At 44.2% G+C, this 25477-nt stretch overlaps 1 protein-coding gene across 2 annotated transcripts in view; it reads left to right on the top strand.

The window, feature by feature from the left end:
• Positions 1 to 10835: 10835 nt before the first annotated feature.
• Positions 10836 to 25477, top strand: part of ETS1 (ETS proto-oncogene 1, transcription factor) — a 122251-nt gene continuing 107609 nt past the window's right edge. For both annotated transcript variants that reach the window (XM_048827424.2, XM_048827422.2), the window contains exons 1-2: positions 10836 to 10909; positions 22523 to 22605. In XM_048827424.2, the coding sequence (XP_048683381.1) occupies positions 22534 to 22605 (72 nt within the window). In that variant the 5' untranslated portion in view covers positions 10836 to 10909; positions 22523 to 22533. The remainder of the gene's footprint in view (positions 10910 to 22522; positions 22606 to 25477) is intronic.

Here is a 25477-nt window from a genome sequence, read left to right as displayed (position 1 = left end):
CTTCAGGGAAAGGAGCCTGGGACATTGTGTATGAGAAATTATAGGTTTATCTCTGGTCTCATCTTATCCTAAGGTTGAGCTTTGCAGAACAAGTGTTCCCCGTGGAACCACATGGAAAAACAAGGCACTAAGGGACACTTGATTTCATCCTCCCAAAATCCAGGGAAAAAAAACCACAACACAACATTTCTGATACTTTCTTCCTGCACGTTTCAATAACAGCATTTTGAATATAGTTTTACACTGATCTGGATGCTAAATTCACGAGGAAGGGTGGACCTGCGGGTAAAACACTGGACTGGGCCTTGAAAGATCTAGATTCAGCTCGTGGCTGTGCTACCAACTTCTTGCACAAGTTACTTCACCTCTCTGCACCATAGCTCCTCATGAATAAAAGAGGGTAACCCTGCTTCTTTTGTCTATTGAGATTGTAAACTCTCAGGGCTAGGACTGTCTCTAGGGTTGCCAACCATCCAGAATTGTCTGGGAGTCTCCAGGAATTAGAGATTAATCTTTAATTAAAGATTATGTCATGTGATGAAATCTCCAGGAATACGTCCAACCAAAATTGGCAACCCTAGTCTCTTACTGTATATATTTGTGCTGCACCTAGGGGCTCAGTTGGTACCTCCAGGTATAACTGTAATACAAACAGTAGCTGAGCCATTGCTACATTCGGTCACATGTGTGTCGGTCAATGGACAGCAACAAGGGCTGCCAGATGGGAAAGGGCCAGGAGAAGGGAAAATCCAGCGAGCCATGAAACCAACGTACCAACAAGCACAATGCAATATCTCTTAGTTCCCAGATCATCTGAGTTTCCTTCCTCCTCGTAGCACTCCTGATGCTGAGAAGTTGTGAACCAAGAAAGAAAACCCACAGAACCTTCAGCGGCAGCGCCATGTTTGGTCCAAGACACTGCATGAAGCTGTGGCCACAGAAAGCAAGCCACTCATTTCTTCAGGCTTAGACTAATGCATTGATACTAGGAGCTGATTTATGAATGCAGCTGACATGCTGCGTCACTCTGTCCCTGGCCAGACGTTCCTACCCCTTAAGGATCTACCCCAATTCTGTGAATCCACTTCAATCCCAGACCCACTTCAGCTACTGCCTGCTCCCAGTTTGAAATGGAAACTTGGGAAAGTCAGACGTACAGTAACGGGGCAGAGTGGTGCTGCTCTGTCGCTGTACTGGCTTTGTGCATGTGAGTGCCTGATGCTCACAGAAAGAATAAAAGACTTTACACTGTAAGTAAGTTTCTCCTATCATTTAAGGGCCAGAGACCTGTGCTTGAGGGTCTAATGGTCTAGCGCCATCTCCCTTTGTGTGCTTGTGTGTGGTTTATATAGTAACATCTTCCTGTTGTCTGCAGCACAGGGATGCTTTTATTGTCTGCACACGTTGCTTGAAAACAAATGCTCAGAAACCTCTCCTTTTCCATGGTGCCTACAAAAAACAAAACAACTTGACCAAAGTTGGGCTGCTGGTGTGCTGGGACCACTGGCCATTACACTAACCAGGATTGTCTCATGCGTTCCGGGCACTCCCCTGTCAGTCCGTCTCTATCCAGCTGCTTCCTCTTGTCTTATTCTTAGATTCTAAGCTCTGTGGGGTAGGGAGTGTCTTTTTGTTTTGCGTTTGTACAGTGTCTAGCACAATGGGGTCCTGCTTCATGACTCGGGCTCTGAGGGGCTACGCTAAGACAAATTGTAATACCAATCTCATTGAATTTCACAACAGAAGGTCCTTTGCAAGACATTCTGGTAGGTCCCCCTCACAAGGCAAACCCCGTGGGACACCCTCCAGCAGCAGGCTATGGCATGACCTGTGTGCCTAACTAATTTCCCCTTCGGTGGAACAGTCTCTCAGTGTCCAATGCAAAGTCCCTCTTCTGGGCATAATTTTATTCAATACACCAGTGCAGTAATTCCCTTCTCCTCCACCCAAAAAAATCCTTGCAATAAAACCGTTTTGGACAATCCCACAGTACACATATAAGGATACTACAGTTTTTCTGTTCCCCCCTTTAGGGACATCACCTTCAGGATACTCCCCTCTCTCCCCCAGAGAATTGACAGCAGCACTGTATTCCTAATTCTTCTGCCCCGATCCAGGGCCCCACTTTCCAGGCTGTCCAGCTGTGAACAACCAGTCTCTTGACTCTTACCTGCCCACTACCTCAGGTGTCCCACAAGAGAGCTCCCCACAGCATTCTACTCCCCAGGACTCCCTGCTTCTGAGTCTTACCCTTGCTTGGGGCATGTTCCTTCAGAGTCCACCCTCTTGCTTCCAGGTAAGCTTCTCCTCACCAAGCTGGACCTTCCCCTTTTCCTAGGGGCCACTGCCTGAGCCTTCTGCTCCTCGGAGGCCCCCAGCTCTGGACAGTTCTCAACAACTTGCATCCAAGCAACTCCAGGCAACTCTCTGCCGCTTCTTCCTGACTTTTCAGGTGTCTGACTCACCTAGTCTCGTCCCTCTAGGGCCCCGGTTCCCTTTCTGAAGTCTAACTGGGGTGGGGGGGAAAGGGTCAACTGACCAGTCAGAGGTGCACTGGCCTCGTCTCTTTTAAAAGGCCAGTGTCACCCTGTGACAATCCCTTAGCTTCTAAGCTTCCTTTACATTCCTAATCAAGGGATGGTTTCAAAGAGAATAAGTCCTGCCAATATTGCTTGGTCCATGCCTCAGAGGCACATTTTCCAAATCTCCTTTTCTGGATGATAAATTTTTCATTTCAATTCTGACTTCAATAGAGTGAGGTGTTTTTTTGGGGGGGGAGGGGTCAAATGTCAACATATTTATCAAAATTTTAAATTTCACCAAAACAAAGTGGGGGGAGGTTGGTTTTTTTTGACAAAAATTCTTCTTGTTTTTCTACCAGCTGTAACCACAATTAATTAACAAATTAACCGACAATGAATACATTAAACTAACTACTGGCTGCTAAGTTCGTTTGAAAAGCTCACCAAAAGTGTCACAATGGGAGCTGTCAGCTGCTGAGCACTTTGAAAATCTCCTCACATATTCCTAGGTGAAAAGCATTCATGTTTGTACACGAATTTGAACAAGCAATGCGTTCTGTGTGCTGAGCCTTAATGTTCACATTATTATTAGCAGTTTCTCAGGTATTGGCTTTCATTAATCTAATAATTAGAGCTGATTGGGAAAGGTTTTTATCCCTGTACAAAATCTTCACAAAAATGAGTACTTTTTGGTTTTCTCAAAATTTGTAAAAAAAACAAAACCAAAAAAACCACACACCAAATCCACTCCCAAAGCCCCAAAATAAGCAAGCAAGAAAGCAAACAATCAACAATGCTGAAAACAAATTGTTAACCAAAATAATTTTTTTTTTGACTCAACTTTCCATTTTGATGAAATGCTGTTTTTATCTAGGAAAGAAAAAAACCAAAACAACAACAATCGCATTTCAACTGGAGCTTGGCGAAAGTTTTCTAAACTATTCTTTTTGTTGTTGTTTGTTTTTTGGGTAAAAAAAAATGCAGATTTGGGTCAACTGAAATATTTCACCAATGTGTGTAGATTTTTTATTGCATCAGTCAAAAAACAAAACAAAACCTGCAAATATATGAATATATACAAAAATATGAAAACAACTGAAACATTTTGTCCTGACATTTTTGAAACAAGATGTTTTGATTCAAAACGACTTCTCATTTTGAAAAAAGAAAAGGAGTACTTGTGGCACCTTAGAGACTAACCAATTTATTTGAGCATGAGCTTTCGTGAGCCCAGCTGTGGCTCACGAAAGCTCATGCTCAAATAAATTGGTTAGTCTCTAAGGTGCCACAAGTACTCCTTTTCTTTTTGCGAATACAGACTAACACGGCTGTTACTCTGAAACCTCTCATTTTGAAATGTCCTTTGATTTTATTAAAAAACAAAAACAAAAAACTAAAAGTCTAAAATGGTCAAAGTCAAAATGAAACACTTGACTTTTTGGGTCCCTGAAAATTTTGATAAATTTCATGTCTGGATCAGCCCCAACTGAATGTCTTCCCAATTGTCTGGAATTGCCATCAACCTGAAAAATTCATTATTCGCACAGCTGAAATTTCAATGGAAAATTCTTAACCAGCTCTGCTAATAATATTTTGCACTTATAAAAAGCTTTACATTTGCAGACACTGACCAATATTACATGGGTTTGGTCTCCACACAGCCTTTGTACCACTTACAGGAGTAAAATACACGAGTGTGAGAAACTGTGATGGAGCATATGGGGCCCATGTTGGTAAGGAGAGGGTTAGTGAGGGCCTGTGGACCCAGCTGGCTCCCCGCGGCTACACACACCTGCAGCAGATATCAGGTGTGGAGAGCTTGATGCTTGGATGAGCCATCTGGGTGGATGGGAAATACAGGCCCAAGGAGACCAACCAATGGACGGGCTTCATGAAGACAAGCCCTGTGTGGAAGGGTGACCCTGTTTGGAGTTCTTAGCATTCTTTTCTTTTTGGACTTCAGTGCCCTGGAAGGGGGGGTGGGACTCAAACGTGGTGTAGTTGGAGAGCTAAACATCACTGCCTGGGGCCCCGTGAGGGGTGGCAGTCAACCATCGGAGACCTGTACTAGAGTGAGTGCTGCCCTGATGGGCCACAAGGCAGCACCAAGGAGGCGGTCCCTGTCACAGCACCGCTACAGCTGCGTAATTGTGCCTGCTCTAGGGCGTTGCACTGGTTTCACTATGGGTACGTCCACACTGGAGCTAACGGTGCAATTCCCACTTTGAGGAGACATACCTGCACTAGGTCTGACCGAGCGAGCGTGCTAGCCACTCCGAGTACGTGTCTAGGGTTTTAGACAGGACTGTACTCAGGGCTGCTAGCCCTTCCTGCTGCTTGCGTTGCCACAGCTACACTTCTACTGGTAGCATCCTAGATTGATGAGAAGTGACACCTTCAGGTTCAGTATAAATGTGCTGTATATCAGTTTCTAAATCAATATAGTGGTACAAAACCGGGGTTGAGACCAGCCCTTAGTGCACATTAACTCCTTAATGAGGGCCACATGAACTAAATTACCCACATCAATCTAGTTTTTATCCTGTGCCCATCACCATAGCATCTGAACAGCTCTGTAATATCTCAGTGCCTCCCTGCTCCTACTTAATCCTTACCCCTGAGATGCAAAGACCCCAATTTCCTACTGTAGGACATGACTGACCCCTGTTGACTGGGATGGGAGTTAGTCACATCTGAGGGCCCCAAACAGGGAGGCCATTAGGACAGTGAGTGAACTAATCTCTCTCCTTGTCTCCAGCAATTATGTGGGAGTGGGCTGACTCTGCCAAAAGCGCTAGCTGCTCTCGAGGGGTAGCTGGCAAATGGAAGCCTAAACACCTGTGGGCCAGATGTGCACAGCTGTACGTGGGCCATCACTGAGCCATCTGTAGCACACACCAGTTTGTGTGGTAGAGAATGGGTCAAGGAGGGGGCGCTATTCCAGCCTGGGTAAATCCACAATGCAATTTACAAGCAGCACGGAGACCTTTGTTTTCTCTCTGGTCTCTGTCCCTTTCCACCTGGTTCCATTGTCTTTCCCCAGTGGCTGTCGCACTGATTCTGACCAGCCAGGGGACAACATTGGTGCCGCTCCAGGCAACTGGTTTTATGCAATTCATTCAGGTGGCGAACCGTCCTTTTGCATTTTGTAGAGATAACCAGCTTGGGCTGTTTCACTTCCTCTCAGGGTGGAGAGGGAGATGGGGGAGGTGTGCCTCCAGAGACCAGGTGCTCCATTACTCTGCGTTCATGCTGTCACACCACTCCTGGCAACGTGACGGGGTAAAGCAGGGCAATGGAGTGGTGGCTCAAGCCCTGGATATGCAGCCACTGTCCAATCACTGCTCAGCAGTAAGGAGGGAAAATGGTATTATGGTTGGAGCCTTAAGCTACGAACTAGGCCAGCTAGTCCTTCCCTTGGCTTTACCATAGGCTCGCTGCTGCCCTGCACCTGGTCTAGTCACCCACACCTGTGCACGGTAGCTTGTAAAATGCCACCAGACGACAGTTCTCTCCTCAGGCAGTGGCGGCGTTAACAGGGAGGCAGGTGGGGGGCGACTGCTCCCCTTGGCACCTTTTGGGTGTATGTGGTGCCTTTTCAAGTATGTTCTACAAGTGTCAATTTGGTCGTGCACCTCCTTTGTCAAATGTTTTTTTCTGTTTGATGGGCAAAGGGAAATAAGCGCCAACTATCCATGGCTAAACTAAAATCATACTACGTGGCACCTGCTGTTCTTAGTTTGACCTTGGATCAAGGGAAAAGGACCACCAGGAGCATCCTTAGTGGGGAGGTTCATGGGCACGGTTTCACTTGCAGAAATTCCACGGCAGCAGCTCCTGGGCCCAGCTCCCTGCTCCGGGCACTGTGATGTGGTTCACAGAGCACTGCGAGCGTGCACCATGTCGTGAGGCTACTTACTCAGATTTGGCCCGGCGGCCCCTCCATCATGACGGAAGAGCAGCCGACCCAAATGTGAATGGCGCTGTGGCCCTGTGCAACGCCCGGAGCAAGAAGTTGAGCCCACAGGAGCCACCACTGCCCGGTGAGAGTGAGGTGGGGTCTCTCCCCAACCTCCCGCCAAGGTCTCCCCTCCGTACCAGGCTGGGATGAGGGTTGACGTGCTGGTGTAAGTCATCAGTGCCCCCTTGGCAGGGCAAGGAGTAGGAGTAGGCAGCAGCATAACTGAAGGTAGCACCACCAATGACCCTCCTGGCTGCAAAACCTGGCTCCAACTGGTACTCGGGGAGCCTGGCTTGCATGGCCTCTGTGGGGTGTGAATGATGACACCAAGTGGCAAAGCAGCGGCCAGTCAGGCATCTGCTGGGACTTCACTGCTCTTTATCTCCCCAACGTTTTCATCTATTAAAGGGGGATGAGGTGACCTCCCCACCAAGCCAGAGTGTGGTGGAGCAGGGGGTGGATTCTTCGTGCCCCTAGATCCTCAGCTGGAAGGAAACCAGCCCAATCGGCTTTTCAGATTTGTCATGGGAACATGTTCAGGTCCCTGCAGGGGGAGTGCCAGAATGATGCACAGCTTCTGCTCCACCAAAGGGCCTGCCCCCCCTCTCCTTCTCTCATTGTTTTGTTCTAGTGTGGGTCACTGGTGACTAGTACAGCAAAGCCATGTCTCTCTTGGCGGACATGCCAGCTGAGGATCTGGCCCATTCTCCCCTGGGGAATGCTTAACTCCTCCCAAGCGCCATCTCTTTGGGAAGGTGATGATCAAAGAAAAGCCCAGCTGTTCCCACGAGATGCATGGTGCCCGGCTGGCCTGCGCCCTGCATGTACTGACAATGTAAAGAGCGTCGCAGGTGATGGTGGTGCAGAGAAAGCACCTGACTTCCTATATCACCATGAAGAATACACACATACAAAGAACCGTCCCTTTCACACCATACTGGGTAATTACTCAGGCAAAACTCCCACTCTGAATTTAGCATGAGTAATGACTGAAGGATTTTGCCATCGTCGAGGTATGACTCATCCCTGCTGCCAGTGCACTCAAGGGGAGTTTTGCTAGCACTCAGCACCTTCCAGGATCAGGCCCTGGGGGTCTCTTCTGGCTCCCCTCTAGAGTCAATGGGCTTCCAATGGGAGAAGGGTCATTCGGATCCTGTGAGGTGCTGAGCACTCCCAGTTTTACTGCTTTCCTTTGGAATCGCAGCCACCCAGCAGCTCTTGGGATCAGGCCCTACACACTTAAAGCCTCCGGAGTGGGTATTAGCTAAAATAAACCACATACATAATTAAAACCAATAATAAATAGGACATTTTCTGCACCCAATACCCAAGAACCCTTAACAAAAAACAAAACATCTCTGCAGAGTGTTTAATGTTGATATTTATTTTTGAGACACTGTCATGTATCTTGATAATTGATTGCTGCTCATTAAATGCTGACACAGCAAATGGCTCTGTGCAGGGTACAGAATATATGGGTCCCTGAGGTCCTTCAGTGGTAGATGGTTATACGTACTTCCTTTTTCTAGCTTGGAAAAGTGGACTTGTGGTTAAAACAATGGGCTGTAACTCAGTAGAACTGGGTTCAATACTGTATTCACCCACTTCTCTGTATGATCTTGGGTTTAACATTAACCTATCTGCAAAATGGAGTTAAGAATATTCCCTTTGTCTATTTAGATTGCAAGCTTTTTGGGACAGGAACTGTGTCTGCCTAGTTGTATGTACAATGCCTGGCACAATGGGACCCTGATCTCAGTTGAGGCCAATAGGTGCTACTGATAATATAAATAATCTATTGCGATAGTTAAATAAACTCATATTACCGCACATCTCAAAGACATCTTGTTCGCAGCTGCCATCATGCTCCAGCCTCAGGAAGAGTTGTCCAGATTACACATTGATTGTTGGATACATTCCATTCTTATTGGCTCAGATTTGAAAGAGCCTTTTTATTGAAGTCCAGCAGGCTGGATTCCTTCCTTAGAATATGGAACCCTGTAAATAATTTTCTGGACTAAAATAGCTACAGTAATGTCACCTGACTTATGACTGTGAGTTCAACAAGTAATGTATAGTCATGCCACCTGTTGTCATATATTTCTCAGTAATGTAGACAGGGGCTAAAATGGAACCTTGAAATGGAGTCCATTAGAATTTGGGGGGCTAGGGGAGGTGTTAGGTTTGAATTTCTGAATCTGCGCCTCTGGTTTTGACTCCCAGTTGGATCAGAACCCCAAAGGAGCCGATCTTCTGATCCTGATTGGTGTCCCTGAAATCTCATGGTTATAATCATCCTCATGATGGTGGAAATCTTTTGAGATCAGCAGATTTCTAGAATGTATTCATTATTCACAGAAACTTCACCCATAACTTTAAAAAAATCAAAAAGATTACCGTGGCCCGATTTACAAAGGTATTTAGATGACTTAAGATGCAGATTGAAAACCCCACTAGGTACCTATCTGCACCTGTAGATACCTAAATAACTCTGTAAATCAGCCCCTGTATGTATTTGAGTAAGCAGCGCCTCCGAGAAGCAGGGAGGCAGGAAGAGCAAGAGACGCCATAAAGTCCGCCAGGGGCTTCACTTTGCGTATTTAATTCCCTGGAAAGCAATTAGATGCTATGGTGATGGATGCAATAAAACCCACCTATAGACAGAATTTTTTCCCTGAATAATTTCTGCAAAGAATGCTTGGTTTGCAGCCTGCTCTTATGCAATTTGTTGTGAGCATGCAATATCCAGGCTGCTTTGACTGGACACTTGAGTCACATAGCATATTTCTGTTTCCTGATTGGATAAGGATAACTGTTAAGTTTGGGTTTCCAATGTCAATAATTAACTGTACATTCAAAATTCATTTCCCATGAGTATTCTGCAATCTTGGTTTAAAACTGGCCACTTCTGCAAATGTTCCAGCAAGTAAACTTGCCTAAGAATATTCAGAGGAAACTAACAAAAGGCTGGTTTCAGAGGAACAGCCGTGTTAGTCTGTATTCGGAAAAAGAAAAGGAGTACTTGTGGCACCTTAGAGACTAACCAATTTATTTGAGCATGAGCTTTCGTGAGCTACAGCTCACTTCATCAGATGTTTACCGTGGAAACTGCAGCAGACTTTATATACACACAGAGAATATGAAACAATACCTCCTCCCACCCCACTGGGTGGAGGGTGAGAAAACCTGGATTTGTGCTGGAAATGGCCCACCTGTTGATCACTTTAGATAAGCTTTTACCAGCAGGACAGTGGGGTGGGAGGAGGTATTGTTTCATATTCTCTGTGTGTATATAAAGTCTGCTGCAGTTTCCACGGTAAACATCTGATGAAGTGAGCTGTAGCTCACGAAAGCTCATGCTCAAATAAATTGGTTAGTCTCTAAGGTGCCACAAGTACTCCTTTTCTTTTAACAAAAGGCTGATAGACTTTAAGGCCAGAAGGGACCATCATGATCACCTAGTCCTCCTGCATATCACAGGCCATAGAACCTCACCCCCCTACTCCTGAAATAGGCCCATAACCTCTGGCTGTGTTAGTGATATCCTCAAATCTTGATGTAAAGACTTCAAGTTAAAGAGAATCCACCATTTACTCTAGTTCATATCAGCAAGTGACCTGTGCTCCATGCTGCAGAGGAAGGCAATTCTACCCCCCGGGGTCTCTGCCAATCTGACCAGGGGGAAAATTCCTTCTCAACCCCAAATATGGCAATCAGTTAGACCCTGAGCATGGGGGCAAGACCTGCCAGCCAGACACATAGGAAAGAATTGTCTGTAGTAAAAATCTATTCAGTCTACTTTCAGCTCCTTATATTAATGCCCTTCATCATGCTATTGGAACACATTTGAAGCAAATTCACTTAAGAATTCAAATGTAGAAATGTTTTGCTGTGTACACTCAGTTAGTCCCTCTGCCTCATGCGTGCACTAATACCTTACAGAGATGCTGGGAAGCTTAAGTGACTAATACTTGTAAAGTGCTTGGAGATCTTCAGCTAATTTGTTTTATTAAATTATGTGAAGGATTTCCAAGGATCCAAATCACCAAAGGCAAATATCACAGTTCCCCCACCCTGGGACAATGGCAACTGATTCGGACAGAGGCTTTCTCTGATTATAACGAACAAGAAGTTGGATTTTAATGAGTTCACATTGTGGGTAATCACATCTGGCAGCTTCCCTTCCCTGCTGCTGGTGCTGTGTCAGAGCCTAGTTCAGAGCTGGCCTTTTCCAGCAGCCCCTGGCTGGCTGTCCTGACCACACCCCCTTTCTATTTGATAGGCGGCCCTGCTAGAAACATTATGGTATTTCCATCCTCTTTAGCACTGGTGCAGAGGATTTCACCAGGTAGTTGGCAAGAGACCTTAGACAAGTGTGGGAAGCTCTGGAGAACACAACTCTTTTCTCTGATCTTTCAGACAAGTAGTAAGTAAAGCTCGGGATTCTATGCTAAACTCTATTTGGATTGTTATTTACCTATGCTAATTTTCAGGCTATCTACTTTCCTGGTGACATGCCAGGACATTTACTCCTTCTCTTTCATTAGCAGTTTAACCCAGTTGATGTAATCAGCAAATATTTATGATTCAATCTGGGTGTTTTTAGGGTCCTTTAAAAATACTTTTTGTATTAAACGAGTTTAAGATAATATTACTGTTTACTTGTCTGGGGTGGAAAGTTCCTTCTTGGTGTTACTGATGACACTGTATTGGAGCAAAGTTGCACTTAAAGACAGATAGTTGAGTTCAATTTTATTTTCATTAATCGTATGTATGTTTGCTTTTTTGTTCAGTAGGGTAAAGAGTTTTGTTCCAAAGGAAAGGGGGGGAAAAGGGGACAGCAAAATGTTTAGTGCCAAACTTTCATCTGGTGTAAATCAGTGTAACTCCACTGACTTTTGTGGAGAAGCTGATTTCCACCAGTGAATAATTTGGCCATTTATATCTTTGCAGGAAACATTGCTTCCAAACCCTTTCCCCCATCATGTTACAAATCACAATAGTAGTGTGCCTTAAAATATCCTCAAGACTGAAGATGGGCTGGAAAACAGCCAGTGTCATGCAGATGTGTGCCAGCTTTGGTTCTCTGCTTCCGAAAGTGACTGAAGTTGGGAACAGTGAGTGGCAGGAAAGGCTGTCCGGCTTTGTAGGTGCAGGATTGCAATTCCTCATCATTAAGGACGCAAGCCTGCATCCTTTGCATGACCAGCACTCCTGCTGGCTCTCTGGAAGTCACCGGGAGCTTTGAGCCCCCAAGAAGTGCAGAGTCAGGCCTTCCATGTTTCCATTAGTCTTTAATTTGATGCTTTGCATGTGGCCACTAATTTGCTATTAATGTCCCATTGGCTCTCACTCTGCCATCTGATACCTTCAGGGAGAGGGGGTTGGATCCAGAGGGGGTTTACTGGTGAGTATTTATTCAGTGCTGACTTCATTATGTTCTTGATCTTTTTTTTTCCTGTCATTTTAAAAAAAAACTTTCTGCCAAAGCAAATTTGGTGTTACATGGGAACGTTCGCTTTAAACAACAGGAAATGCTGGCCAGAGCATGGCTTGCTCAGTGGCTTTGATTTTTATTATGAAAGTCTTGGTGCTTGAACAGTTTAACCAGTTATGGCTCAGAGCTCTCACTTTCATCCTGGTCAGGTTGCTTCTAGATATATGTATCTATCTTTGGTACTTATCTGGGCACCTTGCAACCTTTGATATATTGATCCTCACAATATAGCTAGATTCATAGATTCCAAGGCCAGAAGGGGCCATTGTGATAATCTAGTCTGACCTCCTATATAACACAGGCCAGAGAACTGCCCCCAAATAATCCCTAGAGCAGAGCTTTTAAAAAAAACCATCCAATCTTGATTTTAAAATGGTCAGTGATGGAGAATCCAGTATGACCTTTAGTAATTAACAAATGGAACAATTTACCCCCACCCTTAAAAAATTTACTCCTTATTTCAGTCTGAATTTGTCTAGCTTCAACTTCCAGCTGTTGGATCACATTGTACCTTTCTCTGCTAGACTGAAGAGCCCATTATTAAATATGTTTTCCACGTAGGGACTTACAGACTGTAACCAAGTTAGCCCTTAACCTTCTCCTTGTTAAGCTAAATAGATGGAGAACCTTGAATCTGTCACTATAAGGCTTGCTTCCCAATCCTTTAATCATTCTGGTGGTTCTTCTCTGAGCCCTCCCCAATTTATCAGCCTCCTTCTTGAATTGTGGGCATCAGACCTAGATACAGTATTGCAGTTGCACCAGTGCAAATAAAGAGGTAAAATAACCTCTCTCGTCCTACGTAAGATTCCTGTTTATGCATCCTGGGATCTCATTAAATCTTCTGGCCACAGTGTCACACTGGGAGCTTGTGTTCAGCATATTTTCTACCCTCACCCCCAAGTCTCTTTTCATCCCTGTGAGGACAGGAAGTGCTATTATCCCCAGTGTGTAAATGGGAAACCGAGGCACAGAAAGACTGAGGGCCAGGTTGTTAAACGTATTTAAGTGCCTAGAGATGCAGAGAGGAATTGTCAAAAGTGCCAGACTCACGGGAGTCAGTTGCTCTCGAAAATCCCACTCGCTCTCATGAGTTAAAAGAAAAGGAGGACTTGTGGCACCTTAGAGACTAACAAATTTATTTGAACATAAGCTTGCGTGAGCTACAGCTCACTTCTTCGGCTGCATCTTTTTCTTTTTGCGAATACAGACTAACGCGGCTGCTACTCTGAAACCTCTCATGAGTTAGGCACCTTTCAAAAGCCCCTTAGATGCCTCAAGGCACTTAAATACTTCTAACAATCTGACTCAAGTGACTTGCTCCAGTCTGTGGCAGAGTAGGAAACCGAACGTGGGTCCTGCAAATCCTAGGATAGCCCACTTATCCACTGGGTCATCCTTCCTCTGCATTTAGCAACTGCATCTTGTTCATCCAGCCAGATCCTTGGCTGTTGAAAACCACTATAGCCCCACAAAGGAACTATGTCAATTTACCCCAGCTGAGGATATGACCCATGATGTTTTCTTTTCAATCAACTGTTTCATTGCTGGAAACACTGTAAGTGGAATAACAAGTGACCTCACTGCTCCGCTCCCTTCCCCCCCTTCACATCTTCCTGTAATTTCATATATAGCAGCTGCAAGAGATGAAACAGCAGCAACCTCTTTGAGTTAGGTGCTTGCCCTAATCGGCAAACTGTTTGGCTAGCCTTAGGTGCCCTTGAAATGACCTCCAGCTGTCAGCTTACCAACTGGCTTGCAGTCCTGTTAATGGGGCTACTATTCAAATCAAATTATGGAATTAGCTGCAGACTAGTAATTTTGTCAAAGGCTAATGAGCTGGGTATAGAATATGAGAATTTTTAACCAGAGGGCACTTTTCCCAAAGGGGAAGGGGAGAGATGTGTGCCAGGATTTGTTTATCTTGGCTTAGGCTAAGGCTACAGTTTGTTCTGTAAGGGGGTGCAGGGCATTATGGTGCCACAAACTCTGCTTAAGTTCTAGCCCACTACTACAAAAACGACCTTACTCTGCATTAGAGCAGAGACTGTTGTACAAACCCTCCCTTCAGGAACCTCTCTGTGGTGGAAAAAACTGTTAAAGGAATGATCAACCAACTGACATAATCATTTCATATTGTCGTGGTTAGGACAGGAGCATGGGAGTCAAGATACCTGGGTTCTTTCACTGAGTTGCTGTCCTTGGTCAAGTCATTTAATCCTTCTTAGTCAGTAGTGTGATAGGACAGTATATATGTGCTGTAAAACACCTGTCTTGAAGAGTTTGTGCTAGAATATTCTGTGCCTCAGTTTCCCCCCCAGTAAATTGTATATAACATGTTCTAGATGAGATATTTTTATAAAAATACATGAGCTTTGAGGTTCTCCGATGAAAAGTACTAAACAGTAATGAGAGAAACTACAATGATATCAAAGAATAACTGAGGAAGGAGGATATTAAAGAAATGTCTTATAAATTGTTTTTTCTTCAGCAAACCAAGAACTCTCCCTCCTGTTGTCCTTAGCCCATTTGAGCCCTTCATTGGGAAGATCTTATTTTTTAAATCAGTGCCCAAGATTGATGAGCCGAACAAATGTATGATGTATTATTGGATCCATAGACACGCTTTGCCCTATGCTTTAAATTGGCAGGCAGCCTGGAAAATGCCAGCATTTTGAGGGTTAAAAGTACTGCCGAAGAATGTCACTTCCACAGGCTATCTTTCCCCAACGACGATAAATTATTGCTTACTACAAAAATCCAGTGGCAATAACTAAGGACCCTTGGGTCAGCCAGTCCGCTGAGCCCACTTATTTCATTTGAGTTCCTCTTGCCTTTAATGATGGTTGGACTCAAGATTAAAAATGATTGGTTGTGGCTGCTAAATTCCCCTGCCCCCATCCTATCCCATTCCCATCTATCAGTGCTTCTGAGGCAAAGGCCTGGATGGGAATCCTTTCAATTTACAGAAAGGGAAAGACAGAAGCCCACCAGTTCTATTCTGCTGCTGTGCCCATTGCCATGCTCTGTGGGCACCATAAATGGCCCACCAGCCCTATGCTGCAGGGTATTGAACCTATGGGAGAGGCATGGTCTGAGCATAGCACTGTCACCCAGAACTAGACATGGGCTGAGTCACACAAACTGGATTGAAAAGCAGTGTGCTTCATGGAGAGGACATTATACTGGAGCTCAGAATACTTCGCTTCTACCCCTGGCTCTATCACTGACCTGCTAGGTGACCTTGGGCAAGTCACTTAATTTCTTTGTGCCTCAGTTTCTACATCTTTAAAATGGGTATAGTAATTTCTAAGAACACACACAAATTGTTATTTGAAAAATAAATTAATTTAGACCATTATATATATATATATTTATATTTTTATGACTGTCTTTCTGCAAAGATGTGTGTTAGAGCTGGTCAAAACTTGTTTTGGTATGGTTTTTTTAACCCTAAGAAATTTGGGACAAATCATTTTTTGCTAGCAAGCTTTGTCACAGGAAACTTTGCAATGAAATTATTTTAATTTGACCATTTTTAATTTTGATTCAATTTTTTTGAAAACTGAAACTGAAGGAAAAATGCAAGTCTAAATGAAACCAAAATTTTCATTAGTTTATAAATTTCCCATCTAAAAATATAGTTGAAAATGAGATTTTTCCCTTTGGGAATTTGTGTACTGTTCCCTTCTATTGGTGGAAAAGTTTTTGTGTGTATTTTTGTGTTTGTGTTTTGGTTTTTTTAATTAATTTTGGGGTTTGTTTGTTTGGTTTTTGTTTGCAAGTTGAAAATTTTCAACCAGCTCCAGGATTTGGTATTTCTTGAATAACTCGTTCAACTTCTATGGGAAGTTTGCAGGTTGACTTTGTTAATCATTATTTGTGTATGTGATTGGTCGAATAATGACATTTAACAAGCTTCCTTCCTCCAATCAAGAAACAGAAACAGGAGAATAAAAATAGAGTGTATGTCTGTTCAAATAATAGCAAAGGTATTCTACTAGGCAATTCAACCAAATGTTTGTGAACACTTCTTTTTTTTGGAATAGGTTTCAGAGTAGCAGCCATGTTAGTCTGGATCCGCAAAAAGAAAAGGAGGACTTGTGGCACCTCAGAGACTAACAAATTTATTTGAGCATAAGCTTGTGTGGACTGAAACCCACTTCATCAGATGCATGGAGTGAAATACTGCTTTCTTTATTTTTCACTCCATGCATCCGATGAAGTGGGTTTTAGCCCACGAAAGCTTATTGCCCAAATAAATTTGTTAGTCTCTAATGTGCCACAAGTCCTCCTGTTCTTTTTTTGGAATAGTATTCCCCCAGCTTTGGTTCTCGGTTACTGTGGTGTAATTCCATTGCTATCAGCGAAGTTACTCTGCAGTTACACCAGTGTAATTGAGGGTAAAATTTAGTTCAGCTAAAAGTTGCCTGAGTGGCCAAAAAAACCCATCTAATTGTATCTACAGGAAGTAAACTCCCAGGAACACGAAGAATTATTTAGGGCCGTATGACAGGAAACCAAAGGGGGTAGGGGGAAATATAGCCTGAATATCAGAGATACCTGTTGACAGTGAGATGTATTAGGCTGTGGAAAAAATTCCTAAGGGAAGAGGTGGAAGCTGTATCAGCTGAGTCCTTAAAAATTAATTTGGGCAAAGCACTCAGGATCTTCCTTTCTGCAGCTATGCAAATACTCCTGCCTCCTGCTGCTCTCTCTGGGCATAGTTTTGGTAGGTCCCTATGAAGATACAGAACCTGCTCACCTGCCTTCCTCTAAAAGATCTTCCCTGGTCCAGGTGAAATCTCCCCCAAATCACCACATGCTCCTTAATGTCTGCTTCCTATCGTGCACAGCAGAAGGATCAGTAAGCTTAGCTTGCTAAGGTAACTGTGTCACTCACAACATTCATTCACCTCGTGTAAGAACATCAACTCTGAAGCCTCATCTAAGCACAAAAGTTGTGCCCTTTAACTATGCAGCAGTGCTAAGTAGACCAACCCACCCCCTTTTGTGGGTACAGTTACACTGATATAAAAGTACTTGTCATACCTCATTTCCATATGAGAAGGGGAATCCCCCCCCCCTCCATTCAAAATTTCTTTTTGCTACTCTGCCATTTTCCAAAACATCCTCAACTTTGGAAAAGTTACAGACTGGCAAAAGGGAAAAATGCAACTGCGAAAGTGGGTGGTTGTGGGGGGGAACAAACTTGGACACTTATTTTATTGCTCCCACTTGCAAAATGGAGAAAAGGGGGAGCGAATAAACATTTTAAAAACTTCATTTTTTTTTGCAAAGTAACCAAAACATGGTTCCTGTTTCATAAGGTTCAAAATGGTACAACTTCAAAATATTGATTCCCCTTCCCCCCTTTTAACCAGCTCAGCAACATACAGATCCTTTGGTATAGATCAAATTTCAGTGCTCAATTATCTCCTTCAGTGTAGATGCAGATGGCTAAAAATATTGGGTGAAATCTTGAGAGTAAATGTCAAAACTTCTATAGACTTCAGTTGGGTCAGGAGTTCGCTCAGAGGGTGGCATATATTTTTTGAGCCTGCTCATAGATCATGGATCTGGATAGGTTAGGGAAAGGAAGTCAAACTTGGGGTATGTGTTTGGTGACCTAAGTCACATGGAATGTCTGATCCCTAATTGGGGAACTGAAATCTTTTTTGGCAGAAGAAAAACATATAGCAGCACTCTTCAAGCTCTGATACCATGGTGAGGGGCGCAGTATAAGTCCTGAATAGACTCTCAAATAAAAAAAACAAACACCATCCTTATTGTAAAACTACTGAGGCCCATATTGTGGCCCATGGTGGCTAGGAGCATTTAATTAGTGCTATGGGATGATCTGAGTGAAATGCAGTTTTGCCAACCCTGGTGACTTTGTCACAAGTCTTGAGATAATTGGTGTTTTTCTTAAAGCCCTGGATTCTAGAGTCATGAGAACTCCACTTACTTTTTTGATTTTGTTAAATGAAAGCTGAAAGTTGCTGTTCCTCCTGGCCACAGAGGAAAGCTTGAAAATATGACCCAAATGTATACCAAAGGCTCAAAAACCAGAAGGCAAGGAGAAAGAACCCCATATGTACGTGGCTTAAAATTCTCAGGATTTTTGTTTACCAAAAAAATAATCTTTTTTTATTTTTGGAGCCCAACTCATGATTTTTGGATGTTTGGAGCTTGTAATGCGAAGTCACAATAAAGAACATCACATGCAACCTTGTCTTGGGTGTCAGTATTGGTTCAGTACTATTGGAGTGCTTGCAAATTCATAACCCCAGGACTGGCCACTCCTGGCTGTAGCCGGCAACACTCAGAGTGTAGCACATTCCTGGAAGGCTCAAACGGCAAAGGTAACTAGAGAAAAATGCAAATGATATTCAGTGAGCAATGAAATCAGTTCTTGAGCGTCTGTGTGGTTGAGAGGTTGTTCAGGAAACATTTTCCTGTTTTGCTAGCTGCAGAGCAAGGAAAGGCAACTTCTAGTGAGTACTACTGTTTTTAATCAAGTGCGTCTCTGCTCCAGGACACACGCGCATTACTTAAAGGGTCTCTGTAGAGACAGCTTGAGCCCACTGATCTCCTATTTCTTTATGCCTTTGTTTTGCAAAGTCTACTCTATTTTGGGAAGTGACCTGTTTGGCAATGTCATTTTTACCTTACAGCAGGAGAGACAGAGACCCTGCCAACATAAGAGAGTTGTACCAGTTTAAGGTTAGGAATCTGTCTAAGCCAAATCACAAACGCTCTGGAAGAGGGGATCTGGGTGGGCAGGATGGTTCAAACTGGGATTTGCATCCGTTTAGCTAAACCTATTTAAATTCACCCCGTTAGTTAAACCACTGCAACTTCCTCATGTAGGAAAGGCCAAAGTGTTATTTCGATCAAATCCTCAGGATGTGTGAGCAAACCACTTTCTGATCTTCTCACAGTGGAATTTTTCAGGGACAGTGCCCTGGTCTCCTGATCCCTGTTTATTGTTACCTTGCTCATGTTGATGAAGAACCTAAAGTGCCTTAATTTATGACCATGATGACTGGTGAGACACCATGGCTGATCACTTATAACAGTGTTCAGCAATGAGCTCCAGAGTGCTTAGCTGTGAGGCAGTCCCGGACTGGAAAAAATGGTGTATAAATCTCTGAGATACAAAGTCATTGGAGTAATTCAAGTGAGGGGTTGGACTGATAACTAGATACAAAGTATTTTATAGAGCTGTTCAGGAAATGATTTTTCCCATCTTACAAGAATTTTCAGGATTTCAAAAAAACTTTGTGTCCTGAATTGTGATTGAGAAATCAAAATCTCAAAACTTTTCACAAACACCTGAAAGAAAAAGAAATTGGATTAGGTCAATCAAAATGTTCCTTTCCATTGTGACCATTTCTCTTTGTACATTTTTTAAATTATTAATTAACTTACTTTTTGAAAGTCATTTTCAACCAAAATCAGAACTTTTCATTTAGAAAACACTGAAATAGGATGTATTGACACTTTTGAACCTTTTTTTCCAAAAATTTTCAAAAAGAGAAATTCATCAAAACTGACCCTTTCCAACAATTTTGATTTCAGTGGTGTTCACAGCACAAAAAAAATCTCACTGTAGCAATCTGTGTGGAATTTAGAGGGAGGAACACAGTTTGCTGGAAGGAAGAGTTGGGAGGATGCACCCCTCTTGGAAGTCAGTCTATGTGCACATGGCTAGAATATCAGTTGCAACATTTCTGTAAATGGTTCTGTTAATAAAAAGCCCTTTTAGTTTTACAAGTATGGAGTCATGTCATGATGTCAGTATTGCCAACCCCAAATGTTCAAAAATCGTGAATCAGGCTCACCAAAATATCATGACATATTGGCTTTAAAATAATAGATTTTTATTTGCCTTCAGCTTTTGTAGCCTCTCGGGTGCACTGGGGTCACATTTTGAAGCTTTTCCCATAGCCACGAGGGATAGAAACTGACTTTTTATGTAAAAATCCTTATTAAAAACAAATTTGGGGGATTTGGTTTTTCATCAGAATAAAATTGGCATATTTTGACCAACTCTAGTTCAAAATTCACTTATGACACATGAGGGGGAGTGGAAGGAACTTTATTGTTGCATGTAACAAAATTTGTTTTTCCAATTTTCTGTTAATTTTTTTAATTCACAGTGTGAAGGGGAAAAAAACTTATAAGGAAAGCTATCCTAAAAATCCATTATCTATAAATTATGGGGTGGTACAACAAAATACAGGTGTTTCATGTTTTGGTCATTTCCTGCATGTTTTGGTTGCTGGAAGTCAAATAGTAGCAGGTTTGAGGCTGAGTTGAAAAGTTTAGGCAGATGAATGGGGTGGAATGGGGAAAGGCCAGAACTTTGACTCCTCTATCTCACCGCTGGTCAGACAGTACAGAGCAGATTACCATTTGCTGCTGCTGATAGCCGACAGTAGATTACTATCTACCCCTCAAAAGCAAGGGACAAGCAGGGAAGAATTGTGTCTTGAGTCACAGCGCCTTTTAGGGATAGTGCAGATTAGGCACAGCTGTGAGCAAGACAGAGAACATAAAGTGCAAATCAGGAGTAAATCTGAAGTCAAGGGAGAATAGGGTTCAGTGTTTCTAGTTACAGTTATCTAGCTAGACAGTAGCGCTGGGGGTTTAAAGAAATAGAATGACACATTCTCCAGAGGCTGATGGAGTCGCTGCCTTCTCAGGGTGGAGGCTGTTATACCAGTGACCGCTGTTCAGCCTGTAGTGGCTGAATGGGTTTGTTTTAAATAAATAAATTTATAAAAATAATAATGCAGTCTGGCCCTGCCTTATTTCCTGCAAAAGAGCCCTGCGAATCTCTGACCACTCCCTCTTTACAGTTTCCTTCCAGGCAAAAGGCTCTGTACGTGGGGGAAGTGACACTGAGTACACACATATCTCATGCTTCACATGGCATGGAAAGCAAGCTGGCCCTACATTTTCTCCTATGAGTTTAATCATTGCAGGGGAGGCAGATATTTCCTGCTTTATTTGCACCTACATAGAGCCAGGTTTCAGCTCCTTCACCCCAGCTCTGCAAAAGGGCCATAGGGCAGGTAAAAAGTCTTCACAGTGAACAGCACTGGTCCAAGGGCTAGTATATACCAGGCACAGCAGTGGTTCTGCACTATCCTGACAGAGCTCTCAGGGGAGATGGAGGAACTGGAGCAGACTTTGTACCTTGGAGATTTTCCCACAAGGGCTATAACCATGCGTCAGAGGGTGTAACTTAGAGCAGCCCTCAGGGAGAGTCTGACCTTTGCTAGGGGCTAAACTGGCTTCACTATTGCAGCCCCAGATGAATGTGCTCCGTAAAGAATAGGATACCTATACATGTACATTAAATATAATATCAATGGCTCAAAGAACGAAGTGCATTTGATACATGGGCCAGACTCTGATCTCTGCTACTGTGAAGCAGTGTAATATCCAGAGTAGCTCTGACTGCTGTGATATCACCTGAGATTTGTGTGTACTGCTAATATATAAATATCAGATCATTAGGGTTGTCTGTTAGGGTGGTGCTAAGGAGTTGGACCGTGCAGTGGCTGAGCTGAAGGTTTCAGTCCAGTCCTCTACTGGATGGGTGTCAACGTCATAAAAACACCACCACAACTGGACCTAAGGCTCTGACCCATTGACTTCAGTGGAAATACTCCCTTTGACTTTAAGGGGTGTTGAATTGGGCTACAACTGGCTCCCTCAGCAAAAGCCTTAGGGAGAAGGGGCCCTGGAGAATGAGCAAGCTGCTGTCTGCCCTCTGGAGCTGGTCCCTCAGGAAGATGGCTGAAGCCTGTGGTTGCATGGCAGGGCGAGGGGAAGCTTTCACTGCTGTTGTCTGTGGGCCTAGGCTGTCAGTCAGTCTGGTGCCTTTTCACAGGGGCTGGGTTTGCCTTGTGTTCTAGATGATACCTGACTGTGCCACAGTGAAATCAGCTCACTTTCCATGATGGGGAAGGCAAGGGAGTCACTTGCCATTCCACCTTGGTGCACTGCAGATCACAGTCTGAATGGCCCATGCTATGAACTTCTGTGTGTGTTGGGAGGAGGACACTGGGCCTTTCCCTCTTTCTTTCCTACATGGAAGCAGGTCATCCCCACCTGGAGGGTAGAAAAGGAGCCTGTCAGCATAATATCTCTGCTGACTGATCTCCATTTTCATTGGAGATCACTGTGGATAGTGTGTGTTGGATTGGGCCCTCTGTGTGAGGCTATTTCTTCATAGGCGTAAGCGCCAATCAAAACTGGACTAGGTAAGACCCTTGAAAATATACTGTAGGGAACGCTCCTGTGTTGGTCATGGGTGCATGGCGGGGATAAACTAACTGACCTAATAGGTCTCTTCCACCTCTGAACCCCAGTTCTGCCACCCTTCCTTGCATCGAGGTCAATAGGACTTACTTGTGTGAATAAGGAGCCTTCTTATGACTAAGGACCTAATCCTGCAACCCTATCTCCTCTGTAAGACAAGGCTTCCTCAGCAGTGCATCTAATGATTCACTTCTGTTTCTGTAGGTGTCTCTGGGATGATGAGTTACTACATGGACACAACCATTGGAAGCCCAACCCCTTATCCTCTGGCCCGTCCAGGAGTAACGGTAAGGAAGGATGTTGGGTTATTTTTCTTTTATCCCATAGGAGTTTGGCTCAGCATTGCAGGACTCTGGAGAAACTCTGCTTGGCAGCATGGACAGGCTAATGCCAAATAGTTGAGAGCTACTGTTTAATTCAGAGACGCCATTCCATGTTCCATTCTTATCCTGACCTTATCTGAACCTCTTGGCCTTGCAAACCTGAGCTGGACATAGGAGCACAAATTCTTACACGAGTCAGAGCAGAAACATTAAGATAATGACCTGTGATGTAACCGTGCCTCCTCTTCCAAAGCTGGCCCTAACCCAGAGTCTTATGGCCTCCATGGACGAATGCACATGGACTGGGACAGGGCTAAAAGCAGCCCAGCTTTTTCAAATGTCCGACAAAGTTTGATTTGAGTTTGGGTGAAGGTTCTAGGCCAGATTCTGTTCTGCTTCTTGAGAGGAGGTGGGGAAAGGTGGTTTTAGGTTTATTGGAACAGGCCGAGGGGACCTTATATGCAACATAGAACACCCTGGCATGGCTGACTATGAATGCTCCACAGTCCAGAACAACCAGAGCACAAAGCACAGCAGACACTTGCCAGTCAGCCGCTGGCACACGGCAATGGCTGGCACATAGTAATGACAGTGGCATAGGGGGATCATATAGAGTTGCAAACTGTTCCTGAGCTGGGATATTCTGTTTCCTTTGTGCCGATGGAATGGGGTAAAGAGGCTGCTGCAGAGGCCAGAATCTAACCCTTTACCTCAGTGTCTCTAATATTTCTACCACATAGGCATAGATATATACCTTAAAATTACATCAGCAGGCACTCATCCATCACAGTGCCGAGCACAGAATAAGAACCTAGATAGGGAACATGAAAGCTATAGATTTGGGATGGGGATATTAGGTGCTAAGCAGAGCTGTTTGGAAAGTGGAATTTCCATCTTGCAGAAAAGTTCAGTATTTTGATTTTATTTTATTTTTTTGATCCCCAAATGGGACAAAGTTGGAATAGTGAAAATCTTCACACCACAAAAAGTTCTGGAAAAATCTCTGTTCAGGAAACGTAAAAATGAAAGTATTTGATCACTTCAGAATGACATTTTTTAAAAAAATATATACATTTCAGTTTCAAACTATGGATTTGAACCGGGGTTGGGTGGGGGAGGGGAGTTGTTTCCTTTATGAAAAATTGAAAAATGTAACTGAAATTGACATGTTTCCCCACAGAAAATCTTTCATCCCTCCACTCCGCCTCCTCCCCCATCGCCAACAAAACTACATTTTATTTTATTTTTTCTGATTGGGGGGACATTTTTCTTTTTGGAAAAATTTCAATCCGCTCCAGGGATCAGATACCTCAGAGCTCCACTGATCTCCGCCCGGTTTTAGGAGGAGCAGAGTGGGAAGGAAATGGTTAACGTTTAGCCAGTGATGGAGAGAACATGGCTTGGCAGGGGCTGGGACAGGGTGTGCGTGGAAGAGACAGGCGCTCTGCAGATGCCTGCGTGCTGGCAGCCCTAGGGATGGCTGAAGGCAGGGAAGGAAACTCTCTTTCCTGTTATCGCAAGTGACGACATCGATCTTTCACGCTGTGCTGGAGGTTACCTGGCTCATCCTGCCTCCTCCTCCTGTGCCCTAAATATGCCTTATTTGAATGGAGTAACCCTGTGGCCAGGCGTTAACCCAGAACCTGATCCTGCTGCCATTGGCACCAAAGAACTTGTTGCTGTGAATTTCAGTGGGGGGAAGCGTTTGATCGATTGGGGTCAAATGCTTGTTTACTCTGATTTTGCATCTTAGATTTACTTACTATTAAGAACTGACTCCTGGAGTTTATTCATCGCCCACACTCCTGTATCTGGGCATGTGCCATGGGTCTCAAACTCGGTCCTTCTTGTGCTCCTTTTGTTGGAGAAAGAGCTGGGCTCCAGGCCACATATAGCTGTTGCTAGCCGACTACATCCCCTATTCCTTGGGTTCATATCTATTGTGCATCTTTGGAGCACTAAGGTGCCCTGCAGAGCTGCATTCCAAGGGCCCAGTCCTGTTAAGTCTTACCACCTGGCATGGCTTCTGCGGGACCACGCTACTCATGGTAGTAAGCACTGTGCCAGAGAGCGTTTGTTGGACTCGGCCCTTCTGAGGAGAATCTGCAGCCACTCAATACTCTCACTGGGGCAGATGGCAGTCCTATGCGCGGAGCAGCTCCAAGATTTAGGGTGGCCACTCATGCCTTCCTAGAATACTGGGCATTCCCGTACTTCTGAGAATGTTGCGACCCCATCTCCGTGACCACGACTCCGCTGGTGTGGCCTCACACACATGGTGGAATGCCATTTCGAAGAGTCCTCCATCCCGCCCCTGCTGGTGTGTCCACATTGTCTGGGTTTGTCTAAGGACCGGATGGAGGACAAACCTTAGAAAAACAGGACTACCTGGTTTAAAACTGGCCCAATGGCCTGCGTAACAGGATCAGACCCCAGTGCTACAGGAGAGGGTAATATTATCCCTGTTCTGCAGTTTGGGAGTGAAGTCTCATAGGGGGAAAGTGACTTGGGTGATCCAGGTTTGTTTCCATCCTCTGCCATAGGTTTCCGAGTCCCAGCCCAGTGTCTTAACCACAAGATGTTCCTACCGTAAAACATCTCTTCTCTATTTTTGGTAGCTGCTCGTGGAATTTAGCACCATATTTCTTTTCTCTTATTACCTCTGGCCTCCTTGTCCTCCTCCTTTACTCTTTGTCTCCGGCTCATTGAGTTCCCGACAGCTCAGGGCTAAGATCTCCTACTGACTGTCAGCTCAGACATCCTCCTGTGGTCCCAGAGTGTGCAGAGCTAGTGGTAGGTGGGTCTTTGCTGGAGAGACCCTGATCTCTTAACCTTC

Source organism: Caretta caretta, chromosome 22 (genome assembly GCF_965140235.1).
Source record: "Caretta caretta isolate rCarCar2 chromosome 22, rCarCar1.hap1, whole genome shotgun sequence".
Taxonomy (NCBI): domain Eukaryota; kingdom Metazoa; phylum Chordata; order Testudines; family Cheloniidae; genus Caretta; species Caretta caretta.
The sequence above is the reverse complement of the archived record's forward strand: the minus strand, read 5'-3'. Positions and strand labels throughout refer to the sequence as shown.